The sequence below is a fragment of the Colossoma macropomum genome, unplaced genomic scaffold, assembly GCF_904425465.1.
Source record: "Colossoma macropomum unplaced genomic scaffold, Colossoma_macropomum, whole genome shotgun sequence".
Classification (NCBI taxonomy): Eukaryota; Metazoa; Chordata; class Actinopteri; order Characiformes; family Serrasalmidae; genus Colossoma; species Colossoma macropomum.
The window spans coordinates 27506702-27530725 of record NW_023494796.1 but is presented as its reverse complement, the minus strand read 5'-3'; the positions used below and the strand labels follow the sequence as shown (position 1 = coordinate 27530725).

The window sequence follows — 24024 nt, the reverse complement described above, 5'->3', positions numbered from 1 at the left end:
AAAGGAAATATTTTATTATGATTTAAATTTGATGAAATGAGTTGTTTTGCAGAAAAAAAACATCCTTTATATATTTGCCATGTCAGTAGGACAGTTCTTAGCTGACAATCAATGGAAACATAACATTACTTTCACAGAACTATGAATGTACAGTGGGTACCTACAAAATCTAGTATCCTGGTCAACAGAGAATATTTGGCCATCCAATAAATTTCATAATTCTTAGCTGTTCACAATTCATTGTGGATGAAATTATCTTTTGTATGGGTCCAACATTTTGGCTTTTTTTTTCCTTTGGCTGAAAATGGCATATTTTACAATTTTTCTTTGAAAAATTTCGGAGGCTGAACTTCAGAATTCTGTGGGTTTAATATCTTAAAACGATAGTCATACTGTATCGCTGCATTTGCATGACGAAAAAACATTATTGCATACCTTAAAGTGGTACACAACCAACAGTGGAAATGTTGAAAATGGTGGTGGCATCACTGGCGAAAATAGATAATTATCAGAGCTTTAGCAGTGCCGATTGTTTATTAAAGGCTGAAAAAAGGCAGCAGGATGTGCTATACTCTTTAACTAAGAATCCGAGCACCTGTACTTACACAGAGATGTTCCCATGCATGGCTCCCAAAAAAATCAATATCTAGTTTATTCCACCACTGTGGTCGGTGGCAGAAGTTGGGACGATGGAACGTTCCACTGACTGTGTTGTTGCTGATGGTGGTAGAATTTTCCATCGCTGCTCCACTGAATACCAATGGACTGTCGGATTTGCCTTCACAGTGTAAACTCAGCATAAGAACGTTCCTTCAGTGCGCTAACTGTTTGTACATAAATAGTCTCTAGCATATGAATACTGTGATATATGTGTGCAGGGCAGATTGTGTTTTTACAGGAGTAGATAAAAGGCAAAGACACCACACACATACACGCCCTCTGCACTCAGACACAGGGCTCAGGGGAAATCATGTGACTCTGGCCCTAAAGATTAAAGGTCACAGATAGTGACCTTAAAGTGGCAGGCCGGTGACACAGAGCCATCTGTCGCAGCCAGTAGGGATTCAACAGTCATGCATGTGTGTCTGATACATTTTTCCTTCCCACCCGTATGAGGTCTAGCAACAGAATCACTTATCAAATGTAACCGTTCAGAGTGTCATTCATTCAGTATACACTCAGCTCCTTCCATTCACTGCCATTCAAAAAAGGCCCTTATGATGAGATATAGCTTCACAGTCGGGGCAAATGTGCTGGACCAAAGAAATTAGAGAGACAAATACTCATCGTTGACCTTTAGAAGTCCCATTTTTCACAGGCAACAACATATAAAAATAAAAACTTGCATATTTGCATATATAAAATAATATATATTTTATATATTTTATATAAATTTATATAAAATGAATTATTTCTAATGTTCAGCTCATTGAATCAAGTGGGGAAAATATGTGGAAAGTGCAGATTCCAATGTTTTTAAGTAGAAGAGGAAATATTTTATTATGAAGTGAATTTGATGTCTTTTTATGCTGCCAAACTGGGAAGGTGAAGGCTAGCATATGCGTCTTTTGAGGCATGTGAAGCTCCACTACATCTTTCAAACTGCTGCTAACACAACTTCACTGGAAAGCTCAACACACTTCGAGGACAGCGCTAAATGTTACGTCAGCTGACAGACACCCACATTGGCAAGCATTCTGCTAAGTGATGAGGGGAAAGGGAGGACGACTCTGCCTACCGAGAGAGAGAGGACAGTTACGCTTTCTTGGACATACAGCCATTTATATGGTGGCAGCACTCAGGGGCTTGTTTTTGTCTTTTTTTTGACATTGAAAGAAAACATGGGAGTGTGACAGTAGATTGTGACATTGTGATATCATGGTGCAAAATCGTGTGCATCGTGAACAGTAGGCATTCTGTTTGTTATCTAAAGTAACTGCAGTGTTTAGAGCTAGAGTTTGCAAACAACCAGCACCAGTCAATAACCTATACCTCATATGCTACACTGCCTTGTGCTTCCCAGCATAACTTTCATTAGTAAGTTGTACAGCAACATGGATACAGTCATCATTTTGCTTCATTTAAATGTTGTTCAGAAAATCAGATAATATGTGGAGTGTATCAGAAGTGCAGATAAAATAAAAATGTGAATCATTATGTAACAGACTATGTGTTTATGAAGATAATTGTGCAGTTATGATTAAACAATTAGGGAATGCCAGTTAAACTTTTAGCAAATCAGCAATGTTAACTCTAGACCGCTAAGGGTTAATACTGAATTCCTCAGCAAACTGATCAATGAATAGTGACAGATTATGAAAAGCTCATACAGAGGAACAGAAATGACTGGAGATGTGATGATACGTGAGGTGTTAGAGCCTCCCTGTGTGTGTGTGTGTGTGTGTGTGTGCGTGCGTGTGCGCGTGCATGTGAATGTGAGATAGAAAGAATGTTCACAGTTAAGTACGACCCCAACCCCCCCGTCAGTCAGTCAGAAGGGTCTTTGTTGTTGTGCTGCTGGGCTCTGCATGCAGAATTGGAGATTCCCTCTCGTCACACAGCGACTTTTGGAGAGCCGATAGGGAAGCACTGTAGCCTAGCAACCAAATGCGCTGTAGCCAAACGCAGCCAGCTGAGGAAAAACTACTGCAGCAGCCAAGCAGTCCAAGCACACTGCAGAGACTGATGAAACCTACAGCCACTCTGCATCCACACTGAGGAACCGTGCTAGCTCCTAAAGCAGTAGTTTAACGACGTGTTTAGTGTCTGAACTTCTTTAGTTTTATTACTGCATTTATGAGGCTAATGTAGCTAGCAAGAAATGGAAACTTGTACCCCACCAATTAGCATGGTGCTAACTGCATGTCTTAATCATGAAACACTTGCCTCAAACTGTGTTGTTAAGTAATCTCTAATAGGCTTGATTATCTTACATCTACTGAACCTTTGCTTTAATCCTAATCCTAATGTCTAATGAATAATCTGTAATTTTTTTTACTTTTCACATGAAAAAGTTTATGTTTATGCTGTATGTTTTTAGAAACGTGGTGTTATTATTTAAATTCAAATAGGAACATGTACCAATACGGGACTTGTGGACTGATGCTGTTATTTTTATGCCCATGCTGATACATAAACTTTCATAGAATGTAGAAATTGAGCCTAAATCTGCCTGGATTAACATTATGAATAATAGCACCATTATTAGAGAAATAAACTAGTTATTTAATTAAACTAGTTATTTAACTAGATAATTATCCAAAAAATCCAAAATTGTTACAAATGGATGTACAGCATTTGGAATGAAGCTCATTTATTTCTGTATGTTTACAAATGCAGTGAAATGAATAAAATGCAGATAATTTAGCACAGTAGCCCAACATCTTCTAAACTTCTCTTCCAGAATACAATAAACATATTAGCAAATGTCGGTTTGAAATATTGAACATCTGTCCTGTGTCCATAATCTCTGAAGCAATTACCTACTGATACCAGTATGATTCCAATATCATCATGCATGCCTACTTTGTCACATTAACCACCAGGGTGTTAAGAATGTGCTAACAGTTAAATCATTTACTAATTGGAAATTTGGTGCTAAAAAGGGTAGTTAGTAAAATTTAGCACATACAAACAGTTACAAAACCTTAGAAACATTAAAGTAGTTAGCATAGTATTCAGCGTAATGAAAAATTTGTGAGGAAAAATTTAATTAAGGTAAAAATTCAGTAGCCATGTTTACATGGAGCCTGATAATCTGTTAATACTTCGACTAACATCTTATTCGTAATAGGATACATCCATGTATACGAAGTTTAAGCTTTGAACTTTAGAAGATGGCAGTGGGACTGGCGTCCAGTTTATGTGTCTCGGAACATGACGTCATCCCCTCGCCTTTCTTTAAAAGGTAACATGTCTTAAAGTTATTAAAAAACACGAACACGCCAGCTGAAAACTACAGCTGAAAATCCACTGCTGCTCGTCTCACCCTGACTGGACGTGATGCCCGCTGTCATGGTAACATCTACACTAAGTGGTACTCTACGCACGTACGTAATTTTAGATCGGATTACGTGTAGTGTGCATGTAAATGGAGATTTTCCATCAGATTGTTGAGTTGAGTGCATATAAACACCTCATTTTTATTTGGAATGCATTTATTCAGATTGGCAAAATTCTTTGCATGCAAACGCAGCCAGTGTAGTAAAATTTAGTAAAAATTCAGTGTAGTCAAAATTCAGTAAGATAAAAATTGAGCATAGTGAAACTTTAGTAAGCTAAAAATACAGTAAACATTTCTGATCTGCATCTCTTTAGAATTGTGATGCTTTAATACAGTGAAGCAGCCAGAGAAACTCAGGAGTGGACTGTACTGTAGAGGGGTGTCACTCTGAGCCTATGGAAGTCAGACAGAGAGAAAGAGTGACACTGAGGACTATTGAAGCTGGACACACTCTGATGCTTATTCTCGTCTGTTTCAGAGTGGACTTGAGGTCTGTGTGTGAACCTGTCTGCTTCCTCACACACTGCAGCACTGAGATGTCCAACACTGCAGCAATTTCCACTTCTGGTCAGCTCTGTCCAGAAAAGTGTCAGGGCCAAACACCCCTTTGAATCTAGAACTGGCCAGAAATTTTGGTGCAAACTCAAATACAGCCCAAGAACTTCCTGTCTGACTCGGACCCAATCCAAACCACATAATCAAGTTTTGAGACCGAAACTGACCTGAGCTCAGCTAAATTCTGACCCGAATCAGCTCATTATCAACCATTCACCATCAACCATACTCTGGCAAACACTTACACTTACCGCGAAACACCTTCATTCTCCACCAAACACCAACATTCCTTACCAAACACCAACATTATCTGCCAACATTCGCCACCAAACACCATTTTCCACCATACATGAACATTTTCCACACCAGCATTCCCTGCCAATCACCAGCATTCCCCACCAAACACCAACATTCTCTGCTTATTATCATACATCATATCATAATTTTCAGCCAGGCATCATCATTCTCCACCAAGCATCTTTATTATCCACACCACCATATTATTCAACAAACATCATGATTCTTCTATTGAGCGGTGCCATTATAACGTTTACGCACACGATCACACACAAGACAAGGTTTGTTGGTGTTTGTTTCTTAGTTTGTTTCTTTGTTTGTGTGTAGAGACACAAATCCTGGTCCATTCAGGGGCATGTTTACCTGTGCGATTTAGGACAGGGTCAGTGTCCAGCAGAGCTTTATCCCATTCATGTTCCTGCCTCTGTAGTTACAACTGTTTGGCATAAAAAAGGCCTTCTACCTAACGACTCGGAAACGGCACCTTTCATGCCTTCATATCAAAGGCAATCACGTCTATAATTGTTTTGATAGGATTTTAAAAAGCGTTCCCTCTTTAATTCATCCCTGTTCCTCTCTTGGTGTGCTGGGGGTGGGGGGTGGGGGGATGGCTCGTAGGGACTAAGTGCATAATTGCATGTTTAAGTGTTTCTGCTTAATGGGCTCGTTTTCAGATTGTCAAGGGTGTTCTGGCTTGAGTGCCATCAGAGGAGGCCCTCTTACCTGCACGTACGTGCTCTTACACAATGGATTTTGTGCACGGTGTTGAGGTTCAGGGACTTTTCAGTACCAGCAAAACTACACATTTATGCTAAACGTTATGGAATATGTGCTTAGCAGGTAGCGCACCCTGCAATTTTCTTCCACGGGTACCATTATCAAGGGGTGTGACCCCAACGTGAGGTCGCGGCAAACTGTGTGAATAGGGGTGATGTGGCACTGTGAACCCTGCAGGCTTCGTGTGGAGTTGCTATGGCGACCACTGAGTCTGTCTGGTACTCCTCCTTTCCCGATAATAATTAGCATTAAGTAAAGTGCTTCACGGACTTCATGGATATCTAGCATGGGCCAGTTAGCAGCTGGTCATGGTCATATGTATATATTAAAAAAGCTTAGGCTACATATAGGCTATAATATAGGTTACAATAGCTACAGATAACTGTTAAACCTTTGAATATGTCCCCAGGAGGTAGGTCTTTTAAACCTACCTATTTGCTTGATCTAGACACCTGGCCTCTTTTCTTCGCTGCAAGTTCATTAATGCTTGGAACCGTTTTCTGAGTCGCTGAGCTAAGTGTTTATATTAGTTGGACTACAGATGAAATACAGCTAATGTGTTTGGTGATATAACTGGTGTGTGTATATATTTAAACAAAAAGCTACATTACACTACATTGCGCACAATCCCCAGTGCATGCTGGAGATTGTAGTGCAGCACATTGTGAAATAGGCTAATAGGAAAATTAAAATAATTTCATGGGCTAGATAGGATTGTGCCACGAGCCTTGTGTTTGACAAAGAGGTTCTGCCATTTTCTAAATCCTAACATCTCACTCAGTTGTCAAGACCAAAGACTTGACAACTAAACGCAATGTGAATAAATGACACGAAAATGCTAAATATATGGACACAATTTTTTTTGCATCAAAACATTGTTTACACTGGGAAAAAAAATGAACAGACAGGTTGTCTTCAAGTGCAGAAAGATATCCTTTGCTCCTCACAAAATGGGTGAACAGTGATATTGGGTAGGCTACTTTCAATTGTTACTCACTCAGAAGCTGAAACTTTATGAGCGCTTTCACTCACATCTCTCATTTTCATAACTCAGTTTGAGCTGATTGTGAAAACACAGCACCACACGTGATGAAGCAGAAAACAATTTCATTTTTCTGATGTTTGTCAAAAAGTTCTTGTTGCTGGGACACAGCCAATGGGGGCAGTCGTGGGCTGGACGTTAGGGAACCAGCCTTGTGACCGGAAGGTTGCTGACAGTACGTGACTGAAGTGCCCTTGAGCAAGGCACCTAACCCCCAACTGCTCCTTGGGCGCTGTGGATAGGGCTGTCCACCGCTCCGGACAAGTGTGCTCACTGCCCCTAGTGTGTGTGCTTTCACTAGTGTGTATGTTTCACTGCAAAGATGGGTTAAATGCAGAGTTGAATTTCCCCGTTGTGGGATTAATAAAGGATAACTTTAACTGAACTTAATTCATCAAGCTTGGCTGTTGTTATGCCAAAGTCAGAGAAACAGTGATTAGTGGATTGAGTTCATGCCACCTGCAAAAGTTCTCAAAAATCAAACACAGGGCCAATAATGTTGCCTGTTGTGAAAGATATTATCCATTATATATGTGCTTAAATTAATTTCATTGCAGAATTTGATTCTGGCATAATAACCCAATACATACATATACAAACTATGTGTTGATAAAAAAACAAGCATATCCAACATCCAGCAGTTCATTAGTCTTCAGGACAGCTCTCTTGAGGTAACTTTGAACAGAGCATTAGCAGCTGTCTGACAACCAATTAGCCCATCACAGCTCACCCAGAGAGCGGATCATTGGTGATATGTACCTTTGGTTAGCCTCAAAGGCTCTCAGATGACATTGTTGTCAGGAGGATTAGCCAGGCGTAGGTGATCAAAGCAACAGCCCAAACCCAAATAAAGTGTCAGTCAGGTGTACAATGTTGACATTTGAACATAAAGTTGTTTTCCTCTGTTGATCAAATCGCCAGTAGCTGTCTAGCTTCATTCAGCAGGTTGCATAACAAAAATCAAACAGAAAAAAATATATAAATGTGTCCTTAACAGGACAAGTATTTGTGCACTTGGAGTCTGGGAGAGCACCAATTGAGGGCAACGAATATTTGGACTAACAACCTGTTGATTGGCCTTGTCCGTGGCTTTGAAAGGCAGGATTATGAATTTAGTTATTTTTCACATTTCAGTCTATTGTTGTTCAGATTCAATGATCTGATTTTCATTAGCTGTATGTAATCTGAGGCCACTGTCTGTAGGAGGAATTCAGACAGCTTTATGCATAAAATGTATGCATGATCTAGACCATAAGCAGCACGATTGCTTAAAATTTAACATCAGTTCTGTATGTACATTGATTTTACAGGTGCCCCAGGTTTAGGGATTATTGTCTACTACCACACTGACCGTCTTTTACACTGTACAACATCCTCCGTCAGTCAGCCAATACAGCATGCATTTTCATGCAGCAGAATCAGAGGGATGATGTATTTATGGAATATACAATCAGGATAGATCATACACATTGGTAGGTTAGTGAACAGCCCACACTGTAAAAATAGGTTGGGTCAAGTTCTGCACTGTATGTACAGAGTCACTATAAAAGCAGACGTTTTTCTCATGGAGCGTGGCTGGGAGGCAGTGAATGTTGTAAATATTAAAACGACTAACTGGCTGGATGTGTGAGTGGAGGAAGTGTGAGTATTAGCATCATAATGTTATAACATGCCCTGTGGGTGAACTCACCTTGTGTGCTTGAATGTGGAAGAGTGTAGTGTACAGTACAACATTTTTACCCCAGACCTTTCCATTCATACATCCTCGATCAGTCTAAACTAGTCTAACATGCAAATATAAATCACTAAATTAACCTAAAACGCAAAGATAAATCACTAAATCAGACTAAAACACAGATAAATCATTAAATCAGCCCATCCAACAGGTACAGATCACATCTAATGGGAGCTGCATGCAATAAGCAATAACAATAGAAGTTATTTTCTTGTTGGGATATTCATATACTCTGTTTAGTAACGTTGTTCTGATAATTTGCTAGTTGAATAACAAGAGTATTTGCCCTCCCTAGTCTGACTAAATAAATAAAATAACTGTAAATAATTGCAGTTATCATTTTATCACTTGTTCAGGTGGCCAATTAACAATCATAACGAAATGTGTAAGAGTGAGTTAAGAGTGTACGTGTCTTTCAGTAAAATGTTTGAAGTATTTATTTGGGAGGGAATTCTACAGTATACATGCTATATAAAGCAAATTCAGAAGGTAAAAACATTATATAGCAGGAAACGTTTACATAACATGGGAAACATCCAAACCCATCCCAGTTTATCAGCTCAAGCCTGTCCAGGTGTTTCTTATACATCAGATTTGCTGTTCTCTTTTTTCTTTCCTCTCTCTCTCTCTCTCTCCTCCTCTCCTCCATGTTTTAAATTTAGTTCCCTTCAGCACTGCTGCGGAGTTTATGCGTCCTGTGGGACTCGTCTAAATGATAATGTCTTTTTCGTGCTGTCAGGCTGATGGGTGTCCGCGTTCGGGGCCGATTCAGCTCAGGCAGCAGGCCGAGATTAGTGCTGGATTATTCTGGAATTATCGTCCAAGGCGTCGGGATTAGGCTTGTGATAGAGCTTCTGGCCAGCACATATTTTGAAGAAAAAAAAAAACAGATGAGCTTAAATCAGCTAAAACCATTATCATAATAACACAACGTTAATCAGCTTTTTAGAAAGCTAATTAGTTCTAATAAGGATTAGATTTCAACATCAATTAAACAATGTGGGTATTTTAGGCATGGTTCAAAATGCTAATTTCATTCGCAGAAATGGCTTGTCTTTGCATAACATGATTGACAGTGGATGGGTGAGCGGTGGATTGAGTCTTATCATCGACTGACCTGCAGATTGTAGATTAGCTGAGGTTCATCAATTAAAAAGTCATATCGACTTGGGGAAAGGCTAAATCCTTCGTTTAATTAGCAAAAAAATTACAAATGGAAAATATGTACGAACGTCCTGCTCATAATAATGAAAAAAATATCTTCTTATCATTCTGGCAGGAGTTAGCGCAGTATTTCACATTCAGAAGGGCCAATCTTCATTTCTTCTCCAAATGAAAATCTATTTACATACTCCAGAGTAATTAATTTTTTTCTGGTTGTTCTCCTCATGTTTTTCTCCCCCTCTCTGTGCTGGAACAGGGCTGTTGTGGTAAATGAGTTTGCTTTTAAGCTGCAGTTGTGGAGCTGAGTGAGGGGAATGCTAATAGGAGGAACTGCAGATTCGCTCCATCAATCAGCCATTACAGCATGCATTAAAATACACATTAAAATCAGGCATTAAACCAGCACACCCCGCTGGGTCCTACACACACACCGCACTGTATACTCAGTTGTGCATATACTGTCAGCATACACAGACACACACACACACAACATACAGAAATACTCTTGTGCAATGTGGCTCAGTAATAACACCACTGTTCAAAGTTTATAAGCAGCACTCAGAAGTTTAAAACCACTGCTGAAAAGTTTATAATCACCATTCAAAAGATAAAAATCCCCAATTTACCATACCGTACAGAATCAAAGTTCAGAATCACTGCTCAGAAGTTTATAATCATGTTTCAGAAGTTTAAAACCACCATTTAAGACTCTAAAAGCACCAATTAATAGTTAAAAATCACCTTTCAAATGTTTAAAATCACTGTTACCTTTTGGTTTCTGTTTCATAATGTTTAAAATATGCCCTGTTTTATTGATTAAAATAATGAATAATATACTTTTACGTCTCATTTTTTCTCAATCCTTTGGTTCGTGAAAGGTGCTATAAGGCAGAATGCTAGAACTAATAGAGTTCTGAAGCCAGAGGCAGTTTAGGGGCGGCGGGGGGTGCAAACAATCCTGTTCTCTGATGTAAGAAATGAAGAATGGAAGGATAAAGTCTAATCAGGCAGAGAGACAGAGAGAGAGGAAAAGAAGAAGGCTGTAAGGGATGGTCGCTCATCCACTCTGTTGGGTGATTCACCTCCATTTGACCTGTTCACATGACTGAAATAAAGCGTGAACAGCAGTCAGATAACCATGTACCACACCAGTGGAGAGGTACAAAGAGAGGGAGGGAGAAAGAAAAAGAGAGAGTGGCCTAAGAGTTAAAATACGTTTTAAAACCTAGATCAAACCTTTGTGTCATAAAGTTCTATTTCTCAAACATACTTTACATTAGTGTTATTTTTAAAGAACAGTGACATGATTAGACATGTTTGGTGTCTGAAATTTGCTTCTTTAATTTTGCACTGGAGCAGTGAAGTTGCTGGAAGCTTATGCTCCACCAGTTAGCGTGCCGCTATCTGCATGCCTATATCATCACACGCTTGCCTCAAACTGTGTGCAGTTGTTCAGTAATCTACTTAATAGACTTGATTATGTGGTGACACTGTATATTGCGCTGTTATCTATAAACATGGACAAACGTAGCAACAAATCTCAGGCTTCATGCTGGCTGCTGCTGAGTGTAGCTCTGTGAGGTACTCTGAGGTGTGTAGAGTTTCCTAAACCCATCCTCCAATAAAAAAAAAAACGTTACTGTCAGTGAAAAAATAAATGCAATTAAGGTAAAAAAATTTCTAAAAACAACTAGAATAGATGCTTAAAGGTAGCAACTCAAAAAAACGACTTAAGTACCGAGTAACTTATAGCACTGCAGTGGAACCTCTTTTAACATCCAGCATCTAAGTTTGCACAGCTCAGTTCTTCTCTTTGGTGTAAAATCAAATGCCAAAGCTCGAAAGTGAGAGGAGTGATCGGCAGTAAAGCAGTCCGGGGCTGAAACAACACAGAAGAATAAAATTAAACTAAAACAAAAAAGAGACAATTAGGAACTAAATGTTAATGAAAGTAGAAATAAAAGTATTATCATTTGAAAACACTCAGGACCGTACAAATCATCAAAAATGTATTTTTACAGATGTTTACAAATGTTTACTGCTATTAATGTTTATTGGGTTGTATATGATTCACACACCTCACTAAAGCTATATGTTAATTGAAAGTGTCATTCATCATCAGGGAGGATAAAATTAAATTTTTAATAAAAATTCCCTCTAGAGTCTGTCCCCTGCTGTCTTCATCTTCATCACTAGTGCACAGATTTTTTACTTACTTCTCAAACTCTCTGCTGCAGAGAGATTTAATTAGCTGGCTCCAGCGAGAGAAAATGCTCGTTTGGGATCAAGTTCAGTGGTTCTGTGGCCCCTCTGACAAAATTAACTCAGACAAACGATAATTAATATTTTCACCCTGCAGTGGCGGAGGAGCGCTAACACCCAGCGCTAACAGGCGGTCGCAGGATGCCGCTTGTTGCTCCACTCAAATGGATCAAATTAACTCTGCTGTTGCTAAACCTTTAACACCAGTGCGCCCAGCCTTCGCTAATGTGTTGCTTCAGTGGTTTGTGGGTACATAAACCATGTGCATCCTCTCTTGAAGCCTGCTATAAGACTGAACATTGGCATAAGGCTAAGCTAGCATTGGTGGAGTCAAGTTGGCAAGAAGATTAAAAATGGTAACCTTATGCTAAAGCTAGTGCTCTTCTTAGAAGTTCTGGTATAAAAGTTAAGTTATAAAAAGTTATAAAAGTAAAGTATAAAAGTGTGTGTGTGTGTGTCTTTGTGGGAACATTAGTCTATTCTTCATTTTATATATATATATATATATATATATATATACAGTTGCATGCAAACGTTCAAACACATCATCTACTGGGGACAAACTTAAAGATGGATTTTTTTGCTAATTTAATTGCACAGTCTATTTATTTGATGAGTTTAAGATGATATTAAATGTGCCAAAGCTTTTGCACAGGCCACAATGTATGTGTTTTTTTTTTTGAACATGGTAAATTTAGCAAATGAAAGATAATTGTGCAGTTTAATGTAAAGTGTTTTCTCTGTAGAGCATGTGTTAACTTTCTTGTGTTATTTCCATGCATTTATTAACATCTTTTATTTTATTAAACATATAAAATGTATTTTAGGAAAAATATGTTTTTATTCTTTTGTTTTATGTATTCTGAATGTCATTTTGTACTTTTAAACCCTGTAAAACACTTTGAACTGCTTTTTTCAATGAAAGGTGCTATATAGATTATTATTATTATTATTATTATTATTATTATTATTATTATTATTTTCACTTAGAAAATCAACACAATGTCATTTGACTAGGGGTGCTTTATGCATATAACTAGATTGCTGATGGTGTCATTATACACACAGTGAAGTGAACCCACTTGGCTGCCGTATTGGTACTCCCTATCTGCACTGTGAAATGAATGCCTTATCTGCCTAATATGATCTATTATTTCATAGGATTGGACATAGCTATTTGAAAATATGGATATCCAAACTCTTTTTAGTATTAATATAGCTTCAGACATTTGAAAACGTTTGTGTATTTCAAATTAAAAATGTAAAAATTGTATTAAATTGTGTTTTTGCTTTGCTCAAAACATGCAGCTTTTATAAAAAAACCACAAGGCCATTAAGTTTTTTTTTTGATTGTTGAGGTTAAGATTACTCTAAAAAAGATGGTTCTTCAAGGGTTCTTTAGTAAAGAAAACGGTTCTCTATATAACCCCTTGCATGATTAAAGGGTTTTACAAGTGAAATGGTTTTTCAGATTGATGGAGAATGTGTTGTATATGGTTCTATAAAGAACATTTTCAAAAATTTTCTTTACTAAAGAACCATTGAAGAACCATCTTTTTTTAAAAGTGGGGTTGGGTTAAGTGAAGCATCAACATCAAAAGATAGTAGACCACATGTGGTCAGAATTGTTGGGAGGGGGTGGGATACCAGCCCCGCCGAAATTTGATTGGCACCCATGGGTGCCCCCCAAGTAAAGCTGGTAGTTGATTGATAATATTAGATTGTCAGGCCAGGAAGGTTGGGTGTCTTTTTCCAGAATCAGGATAAAGTGGTTGTGTTCTACTAGCGATTTCTCATTTATATTTCCTGTACTCGTTTACCCGCAAACTGCCTGACTTGTGCTTTCATAAACTCCAGGGATGTTTGTGTGCACTTGTAGTTGCATGATGCTCACTACAATCAGACCAAGCCCTACAATTTAGCTTATTAACATAAAATGTAATTTTGTTAACTAAATAAATATCACATTGAAACTATATCTGATAAATAAAGTGTCTTACCTGTAACTCTATGTTGAAGGCTCCTTCCACTACTTCAGTGCAGCCAGGACCAAAAGAAGTGTACATTTTTTTTTTAAATGTTATGTATTGCACATTGTTGTGAAATGATATTTCCAAGTAAAACTTAAAAAAAAACAAACAAAAAAACAACTTTTGCTATAGAACTGAAACTTTCTGTTAAAATGACCAGTTCTTGGTCATGTTAAGTGACAAAACACACCAGACTCTCAGATGATAATTGAGAATTATGGCTTCCAAGACTAACTGTGTAAGGCACATTTAGATACAGTCATACAGGAGCACATGGAAACACCCTACAAACACAAGAATACTAATTTGTGCATGTTTTTGTGTGTTTTGTACAGGAAGTGGGGTGGATGGCTTGGTCGTAGTGACTCTCCTTATAGGCAGATGAAGTATGATGAAGGAGAAGCCTGCTGGCAGGGCCCGAAGCGCTCCACGGTGGTGAGTATTCCACGTCACCCCATCTTTTAGCATAGGGTCAGGAAATGGGAAGGGGATCATTTCACCAAAGGAGGTGCATTGACAACATATTTGCATCTTCTAAATCTAGTGATCCAAACAATATTCTGTCTGTTATGCGTCACCCTCATCATCGTCTGGCTGACAAAGGGTTTCATCATTAATTGATATTATTTTAATAGCCTGTAATCTAGTAGCTCCATTAGCATCACATTTTGAATGTTCGTAGTCTTTTGCCTTGAGTGTTTTCCAGGCATTTTCAGATGTTATCGTTGATCTTTTACTATCTCTCTCAGTCCGTCTGAGAGTCTAGGTGTAAATTTAATGCCTTCAATTTCCCCCAGGCGAGCAAGTGTGAATGAGAGAGAGATAGATAAAGAGAGAAGTGGGGAATGGAGAGAAAGATAAACAAAGAGAGAGCAGCAGTCCCCTACTCATTATGACATTAAATGTGCCGACTAGGCCTCTCTTTCCCTCGTTCTGTTTCTTAACAGCCCCCTCCTCTTCTCAGAGAGAAAACGAGGGATGGCAGTTGTGTAGCTCTACAGAAGCAGCTGGATTGGTGCAGAACACGATATTAAGCCAATTTAAGAGCACAGTCTGGACGCACTCTCAACAAGCCTCTTTTCCACTGTGCAGCTCAACAGTTTCCTTAGCTGTGTTATGTTGTTCTGTGAAAATGGTTACGGCCTTACGGCTAAATCAAGACTAGGAAGTACTGAAAAAATTATTGTGATGACTGTGGGTCTGTGACTGTGTTCCATTACCCATTCTGATAATTGATGTGGAGAATTTTGAATTGTATTAGTTTTTTGGACTGTTTTTTTTATTATTTTGAAAGGACATCAGAGAAATAGTGTAAATGTAAAGGCATTCAGTGAACCTCATTAAGTCATATCTCAATGGTTCCGTGGCACTGAGCACGCGGTTAGTTAACTAAGCTGAGGACACCGTGCTGAGTTTGTAATAGTGGTGAGCAGAAGCTATTTATTGTGTGTCAACACTGACCAGCTGTGTGTTTCATTACAAAGAGAGCATCAGTAGTTCTGTTTAATTGGATTAAGTGCAGCACAGTATATGAAATGGTCAAGGAAAAGTATAGTATTCGATATTATTTTTAAAAGTCTGGCTGTACTGGTTATGGTTTTGTCTGTTGCAGCTAATCAGACTTAGAAAGAACTTGATACTTACTGTGTATCCTGAAGTCATTTTTACTGTATCACATACCACTACTTTTTAAGATTCTCTGCCAAACTGTATCCCAGTGGAAATGCTGTTGGAATGATTACTCTCCATTTTCAGAATTGACAAATATCTATTAAGAGTCTCAGGCATCACTGTTTTTTAAACTTTCTCTTTACGAAAAGTCTGCAGCAATTAGTCGACAAAATCGAGAAGTCGTCTATGATGTGGATTATGAAGTGATGATGCATCATTTACTAAATAACAAAAACTCTATAATGCTCTATAATGTTTATTTGATCCACACAGTCATTCTGACAGGTTGTAACACACTACAGGAAGTGTAGTAATGTGGCTTCTGTTTTTTGGCTTCTGAAGCGCTCTATAATGCTTTATAACTTTGCACACACTGCACATTGTAATACACACTCATGTATATGCATTTCTTTTTACCTCATAGCATTTCTGTTTATGGAGTCTAATCAAAGGCTTTGTAGTAGGGATGTAAATGCTTAAGCAATTAACTATTAACCGGCAAATAAACAGTTATTCGATCAGTATCTGTAAAAATAAAAACTATGTTTCATTTGAATTTATTCCCTTTCTAATAAGAAACAGTTCCTATTTGATTAGACAGGCTTATCATTCAAGTTGAGGGACATTTGTAATAGTGCAATAGGCAGCTGGGTTTGCTAGATAGGCCTAGTAAAAAAAGAAGCGCAGTTAAGGTTCCTCAGTGATGAATGTTTTAACGTGAGCTGGTAATGAAGAGAAAATATATCTTTATAACTTTAGAATGTAGAACTTGAAGTAGCCCATCATTGTTTATTCCAAAGATGTAATCAGCTTTTCAGTTTTTAGTTATAAAATCTTGACAAGCACTCAGTTTAAACAGAACCGGATTCTTATGTAGGGTATGTTTAATATGATTCAGCACCCTTTACTTCAAATACACACTGATGGCACACCTATCGGTTCTACATTCCAGAGTTCAATGGTTTTAGAGTTGCTGGTTAATGGTTTATTGGCAACAGTTACCAGTCAAAAGAATTTGCCAAAACTTGCATCCCTACTTTGTAGTTTATCTTTTGCCTGTAAAGTGTTTTGCATGGTTTGTAAGTTCATTTTTATTGTGTGGCCTTTTTTAAAAGCAATGTGAGAATATTGAGCTGAGATGACTGTCAGCTCTAGAATATTGTGTAAAACACTGTGTGCATTAAAGTATTTCCAGAATATGCTGCAGTTAGCAGACCGGCCTTGGTGAATGTTCTGCATCTGCTTCAATTAAACGCTCAGGCAAAGCAAAGCCAATAAGAGAAGAGTCATTCAGTGAATGATATAATGATAAGGACAAATAAAGTATGTGTGCCTGGTTGTTTTAGTGCTTTTCTCTCTCTACCAAATCTGTAGCTAGCTCTCTCTCTCTCTCTCTCTCTCTCTCTGTCTCTGTATTCAGGTAGCTTTTGTCCACAGAATAGATTGTCAAGAGCGAGATGGAGAGTAAGAGTGGGGGAGAGACTGATGAAAGGGTTGCTATGGAAACCACTCTGGGAGTACAATAACTTTTTCCTCTGCTGTAAAGAGGGTCTGGCGGAGTCGGTTTGGTGATGCTTGGGGCTGGTCTCAGATCAGCATTAGCTCTACTTTTCTTACTTTGGTAGTTGGGATAAGGCCGATTATGGCTGGTCGTAGATCAGAGTGACTCAGCCACGTCTCCATACAACACTGATGGACGTCACAAAAGAGGCTTGTGTTGTATTATGGGATGCAGTTCCCTTTGTAGAGAAAGTGCCATCCTTCAGTCACAGTACAGTCACTCCACTGACACAGAAAGAGACACGAAAACCATTTTTAGCCGGAAAAAAGAAAAGGAAAAAAGTCCATAAATCATAAAGCTCAGTAGCAGTATCTTAAATCCAGATGCATTTTAACTCCTTAAACTACAAGCCTCACTACAGATTCACTTATTCATTTTAAACTCATTATTCAGCAGCTACTGTTATTGAATAGATAGCTAAATCAATATCTGAGTCTTCTATGAGTCTACTATGAATTATTCAGTAACCGCTATGAATTATTCAGTAACCACTATGAATTATTCAGCAACTATACTTGGCTGTTTTTAACCTGTATTTAAATGAAAAATGTTTTTTTTTTTAAGTGTTTTATCTTTTCAACTTCACTGTTTTTGTAAGTATACTCTCATTCTAAAATTGATGCCTGCAACACGTTCCAAAAAAGTTGGGACCGAGTTTGGATGTAATTAGGCTTGCGTATAAAAGGTGTCTCACAAACTGTCTTAACTTTTTTTGGAATTGGATTGATATTCTGAACTATTCAGCATTTACTATGAATTATTAAGTAACTACTAAAAAATATTCAGTCTCTACTATGAATTATCTTGTAAATAGTAATAGACTTTTAAAATATAAGTTTTTTTTAGAACTTTCCATTTTCTTTGCACAACTGACAACTACTGCCTTATACTTCAATACTGTTTAATAATGCCAAAGGCTATGCATTTTCAGATGTTTAAACCACCTTTTAGGACAAAAGAGTTTCAATATGAGCTTTTAACAATAGTTTAGAAAAGAAGCAGTCAGATTATTATTTAGACAAAACCTGGTCTTCATACCAAGGAAGGTGCTTTGACAAATATGAAGTTGACAGATAAACATACCCAATTGATAAGCTGCTTTATATTCACTAAACCTTTGTAGAGATGTTTTTCTTACTTACAGCTACTTACTTACCTGTGTGTGTTACGAATAGACTGACATCTTTATTTTAGGAGAAAACCAAATCAAAATAAGACAAAAAACAATTCTGCCTTGAGTGAGCTGTGTGGTCTGTGTTTTAGGTGTCTCTGGTTTGTGGAACGGAGACTGACTTGAAGTCAGTGAAGGAGCCCAGTAAATGCCTCTACACCATGGAGCTGCAAACACCAGCAGCCTGCAGCCTAAACACACAGCAACGCAGCGTACACAGCGAACTCTGATCTCCAAAGGTCAGAAAACCATCTACACCCAGGTTATTTGTCTTAAGTCCTGGAGAAGTGTTTTACTCCAACACATCAGCTTTAACTTATGATACAACTTATGGGCCATTTTCCTAGTCATGGATTAAGCAAAGTCTCTCACTAAAATATAACAACAATGGTAAATGACCATTGAAAATTCTTTTTTACTCAAGCTTTAGGCTAAATTGTGGTTCAGGAAGTCAGCCCTATATGTAGAAAGTTGAATTAGTAGATTCACCTACTAATTGAGATGAAGTAAAGTTCCACCAAAGACCTTTGGGACGAGTTGGAGTGAAGCTTCACTGAACCACTTTGAAAATGATTTAAATGATGAAGCCCTAATGAGAACCTATGAGATGAGTTGATATGAATCTCTGTTGAGACATCCTGGGGTCAAGTTGGAGCGATACAGCTCTGTTGAACACCTCTGGGGATCATCCATCACCAGAACCTGACCTGACCTGACTAACACTCTTGTGGCTTGGTGGAATCAATTAGTCGAAACGGTTTCTGGACCCCAGAAAACGTTTCAACATCTGCAAAGCCTTCTCAGAAGAGTGAAATTTGTTACTGCAGCAAAGAAGAAACAAAACTATTTATATAGCCTTGGAAGAAATGTTTTGGAATTTTGGAAGAAATATTAGACAAGAAGGAGACTTTTGGAGATATGGTCAAGGTTTCATTATAAGCTCACGATTTGAATTAGGTGTGTTGGAGTAGGAAAAAACTAAACTGCATAATGCAGCTGACCTTGTGGAACTAGAGTTTGAGATTTTTTTTTTTTAACCCACCAAATAACCCACAAGCCAAACTACTGAAACCTGGGCGTCAAAAAGCGATGTTACGATTGTTTTCCTTACTTTCTCTTTATAGTACTGTTTTCTCTTAGTGTGTTCTAGTGTGATCATTGCTGTCATTTTAAGACCTTGTAACTCTTTATCATCTTGGTTAGTTTGACAAATGAGAGTTTAAATCTATTTACACATTGATGTAAAAACACATCTAAACACAAAACAGGTTTTTAGTGATTTTTGTTGCTCCATTTGAAAACTCCCTATGCCCTTTACATAGTGTGATCTCATGATGAATGGACCAATAGAAATTGTCCAAAGTTATGTGAAATAAAGTCTTGTTACATACATTTTACATACAAGTTACATAAAAAGTTTTCACTTCTCCAACAAAGTGACCATTTCTGAGGCAAGAGGTTTTGTGATGACAGCAATAGGTCCCATGTCTTACCAGATGGGGGGAATTCCACCAATTTTCCTAAATTGCTAAAATTCAATTGAAGTGAAGTAAACAAAGACATTCAGAGTAGTTTAATGTAAAATGGTTAATTGTAGAGAAACTTATTGACTGATTTATTCACTGTGGTGGTGATAGGAACCAGGGGTCACGATGTGTACTGCAGTGTGTCTCTTCTGAGAGTTTATATGTTGATGATGGTGAAATAGTGGTACACCTAAAAAAAAAATTCTTTGGGGACTGTTTTGCTGCATGTACCTCTCTTTCATAAATGGATTACATTTCAGGCCAAAACATTTAAAACTATAATTTTCTGTGACTGAGCTTTTAGAGGTGGGAGTCTAGTTCCTGTCACTACCACTGTGAACAGATCTCACTCTGTAAGTTTCTCTGGAATGGAGCATTTCACACCAAACCACTCTGAACAAGCTTGCTTTCATCTTAAAAGTTAATTTTGCAGAAATTTGGGAAAATTGGTGGAGATCCCCTTTAAGGTCAGTGTTACTGCTGTGTATTGTCCTATTGGAGGAAATCCTTTTTGTTCATTCTGTGGTATTAATTTTTGAACTGTTCAGTTTCTCAGTACGTTGTTAACGTGGCTGTGTTACTGTGTTCACTATTGTCTCTTCTAGATTGTCCTATAGTTTTATTAAAGAATACAAAGTGATTTCTGTGTAGAATCTTTAGCTTAGTATTGGCCACATAGAGTTTAAATCTATTTTTATATACACTGGTAAAATAAGTATATTAGTACATCACATGTAAAAGTAAAACAAGTAGTGGAAGTGCAGTGTGAAGGATTAGAGAGCTAAATTAAACAGAAAGAGAGCCAGTACTTCACTGTGGTCTGGATATGAGTCATCGTTTATGTACAAGCCTTTAAAACTCTTCCTTCCATGATTCCCCTTTACATGATCTTAAAAGCTTTTTTGCAGTCTAGACATGATCAAGAGCATCAGATTTTATCAGTAGTCTAAATGAAAATGGCTATTCTACACACGTACCGGTCTGGCTGATTTTTTCACAGATGTACAGTAATTAATGAATAAAATAATTTTACATGATTGTATACAAGGAGTCGCTTTTCCATTATTCATGAGTGAAAATCTTTCCCTCTGACTAATTAATTCTTTGCTTCTCATGGGCTATGCTGAATATTCAAGCAAACGTGTAAAACCTAAAGGGAACGCTTTTCTTGGAAGAAAAACATGTAGCAGCATGCCTGAACAAGAAGCTCACTCTATAGATTCAGAGCCATGCTTTAAAATCTTCATGTTTTGCTATTTTTCATGAGGTAATTTGAATTTTGTTAAAGTTTTTAGTACGGAATATTAGAAAAATGGATGGATGGATGGAGGTGGACGAGAGATTGAAGGATGAATCACACTGTGTTGAAGGACAGCTTTTCTTGGAACGAAAGCTGCAACAGCATGGCAGCGTTAACAGTAAAGTCGTATTTAGAGTCATCTTTTTAGCTTCCTGCTCAGTGTCACGATTAGTCACAAGAAAAAACTCCTGTAAAACTGTAAAACACTGCCAAGCTGATGATAGCAGCATGTATACAGTACATAACATCACTGTCACAAGAACACTCCCTTTTTTCTTTTCAACACCATTTGAAACACCAGCTGCCCTTTACATTGTGTGAACATTTCATAACGAATGGACAACAGTTTGAAAGTTTTTACAGGGGAATTCCACCCTTGTTTTAAAAATTCTGCACAATTAAATGGTTAAGATGTAAACAAAGCCATTCAGAGTGGTTTGGTGTGAAATGCTCTGTTCTAGAGAAACTTACAAGTCAGAATTGTTCACAGTGGTGGTGATAGGAACCAGATGTCCACCTCTAAAAACTCCCTCACAGAAAGTTATTACATGAAATGGTTATAAATCGCTATCCGATATCTTAGACACATGGTAGATTTCAGAAGGTTTTGGCCTAAAACGTATTGTAAAATCCATTCATAAAGGAGAGGTACGTGCAGGACCTTGTGAAGCAAAATAGTCCCCAAAGAAAGCTTAGAAAGATTTATCATTATTTTACCATCATTATTACATATAAGAACTCAGACGACACATGTAGGTTCATTGGTAGTTTTGGATAGTAAATAAAATGGCTACATCTGTGTGGACATTGTGACCCCTGGTTCCTATCACCACCACTGTAAAGAAATCTGAATCTCTCTGACTGTTCGCATCTCGACCATCAAATATGAAGACATTTTTTTAAAAATCAGTGGAAGTTAAATTAAAACTGTGCATGTTCTTCGCAAGCAAAGTTACCGTTACAGAGATAAAAGGCTTTCTTACAACAGCAACAATAAGCAATATTGTACTGGATCATATGTAATGTTTGTGATATAATATAGATGATCACATGCAATATACGGGTGGCTAAATAGAGATGGATATATAGATGGATAGATGGTGAAAGTAGACCAATTCTCTCACATACTCAGTTGAAATGCAAAATTAGCTTTTGCTAATCAGCATCCGCATGGTGAATAAATGATAGATGAGTGGATGGAGGAATGGGTGGATGGATGAATGAAACAAGGGGGGATGGGTTGATAGGTGTTGAACAGCTGTATCAGAGCTTAGCAGGGCCTCAAGTATGTGTGAAATGGTGTGTGCGTTGGTAACTGAGGGGATACAGATGGTCGATTATTATTGACAGGACAGCTGTTCTTTTCTGTAGTGACAAGGACAAAGTTTACATGCAAGTAATATTACCACTCACTGTGTCCGGTGGAAATGGATGTATCTACATGCTAGAAAATTATAGCTAAATTCAGCTTCACACTTACCGTCCACTTTATTAGAAACACCTACCTTGTACTTCCACTCGCTGTCCACTTTATTAGAAACACCTACCTTGTACTTCCACTCGCTGTCCACTTTATTAGAAACACCTACCTTGTACTTCCACTCACTGGCCACTTTATTAGAAACACCTACCTTGTACTTCCGCTCACTGTCCACTTTATTAGAAACACCTACCTTGTATTTCCGCTCGCTGTCCATTTTATTAGAAACACCTACCTTGTACTTCCACTCGCTGTCCACTTTATTAGAAACACCTACCTTGTACTTCCGCTCGCTGTCCACTTTATTAGAAACACCTACCTTGTACTTCCGCTCGCTGTCCACTTTATTAGAAATGCTTGCCATTAAAAAAAGAAAGTTACCGCATATTTTGTGTTTTATGTTGTATTTTTCTCCAACATGGTAAACCATATATAAATAAATACATAGATAGATAGATAGATAGATAGAAAAAAGATTTGGTGTTCTCTGTAGAGGATGTGTTAATTTATTTTCACTGAGAAAATCAACAAGTGTTCAAACTTTTGTTTCACGGCTATACAGTAGAGAGGTTACTGATGAAGTGGACATTGCAGTGAGGAGCATTTTGAGCTTCTCAGACTTATGAACAATAATTCCATTGTGAAAAAATTGAACAATGCCCAATGTTGCGGTCACTTTCAGACAATGCAATCTTATGAAACCTTTAAGAAATCAGTCTCAGGCTTGCTGTCACAGATCCTGTGGCACTAAAGTGATATTTGCAGCCTCACTAGTGATGATAACACCCATAGCCCAGACTCCAGCTGTCATCAGTTCTTCAATGACAACTGCATCTGATGCAATTTTACTGCAGAAGTGAAAGAAAGGGAGTAGGTTTGGGTCAACCCACAGATGGATGGATGGAAAAAGCCTAGCTGACAGTGCTGCGCTTCAGTGTCCATCTAGCGTAGTTTTGAGTCATCTGGGTGGCAAATGATACATGGCACAGAAATAACAAATGTCCATTTTAAACTGCCTTTCTCTGTCCACACTTAAAGGTCAAATCTGTCACATGGTACATATGTACGTTGCTATGACGATACTGCGCTGATTAATGCTGCAGATTAATTGTGTGTAAAGCTGTAATCAGGAATATTGGACTGTTTTGTGAATGTGAAATTTCAGCTCATTCTTCTTTCGTACTGTGACGTGTTTGTGAGAGCTAGCAGAACAATTGCAGATATCCTGTTTGTTAAATAGATATTTCCCAGATGGTGTTAGGGTGGCATGTGTCAAACTAGTGTGTTGTTTAATAGTTCATTGACAGTAAAAAGAGGCCTTGATCTTGGTAGTAGGCTAACTTAATTAAACTTTATTTAGCTCAGTGTGTCACAGAACAGGAAATTCCAAAAACACAAGATACAAACTCATTTTATACCAAAAACCATGCAGCAGCAACACAGTCCAAGA

At 37.9% G+C, this 24024-nt stretch overlaps 1 protein-coding gene across 3 annotated transcripts in view; it reads left to right on the top strand.

Annotated features, from left to right (window-relative positions):
- Nucleotides 1-20046, top strand: part of LOC118816678 (glucosidase 2 subunit beta-like) — a 186024-nt gene extending 165978 nt beyond the window's left edge. For 2 of the 3 annotated variants that reach the window (XM_036583199.1, XM_036583198.1), the window contains exons 13-14: nucleotides 14201-14300; nucleotides 18361-20046. In XM_036583199.1, coding sequence (XP_036439092.1) covers nucleotides 14201-14300; nucleotides 18361-18498 — 238 coding nt within the window. In that variant the 3' untranslated portion in view covers nucleotides 18499-20046. Of the gene's footprint in view, nucleotides 1-4481; nucleotides 6842-14200; nucleotides 14301-18360 lie in introns of those variants that run through there. The other variant, XM_036583200.1, reaches the window with a different exon arrangement.
- Nucleotides 20047-24024: the final 3978 nt, after the last annotated feature.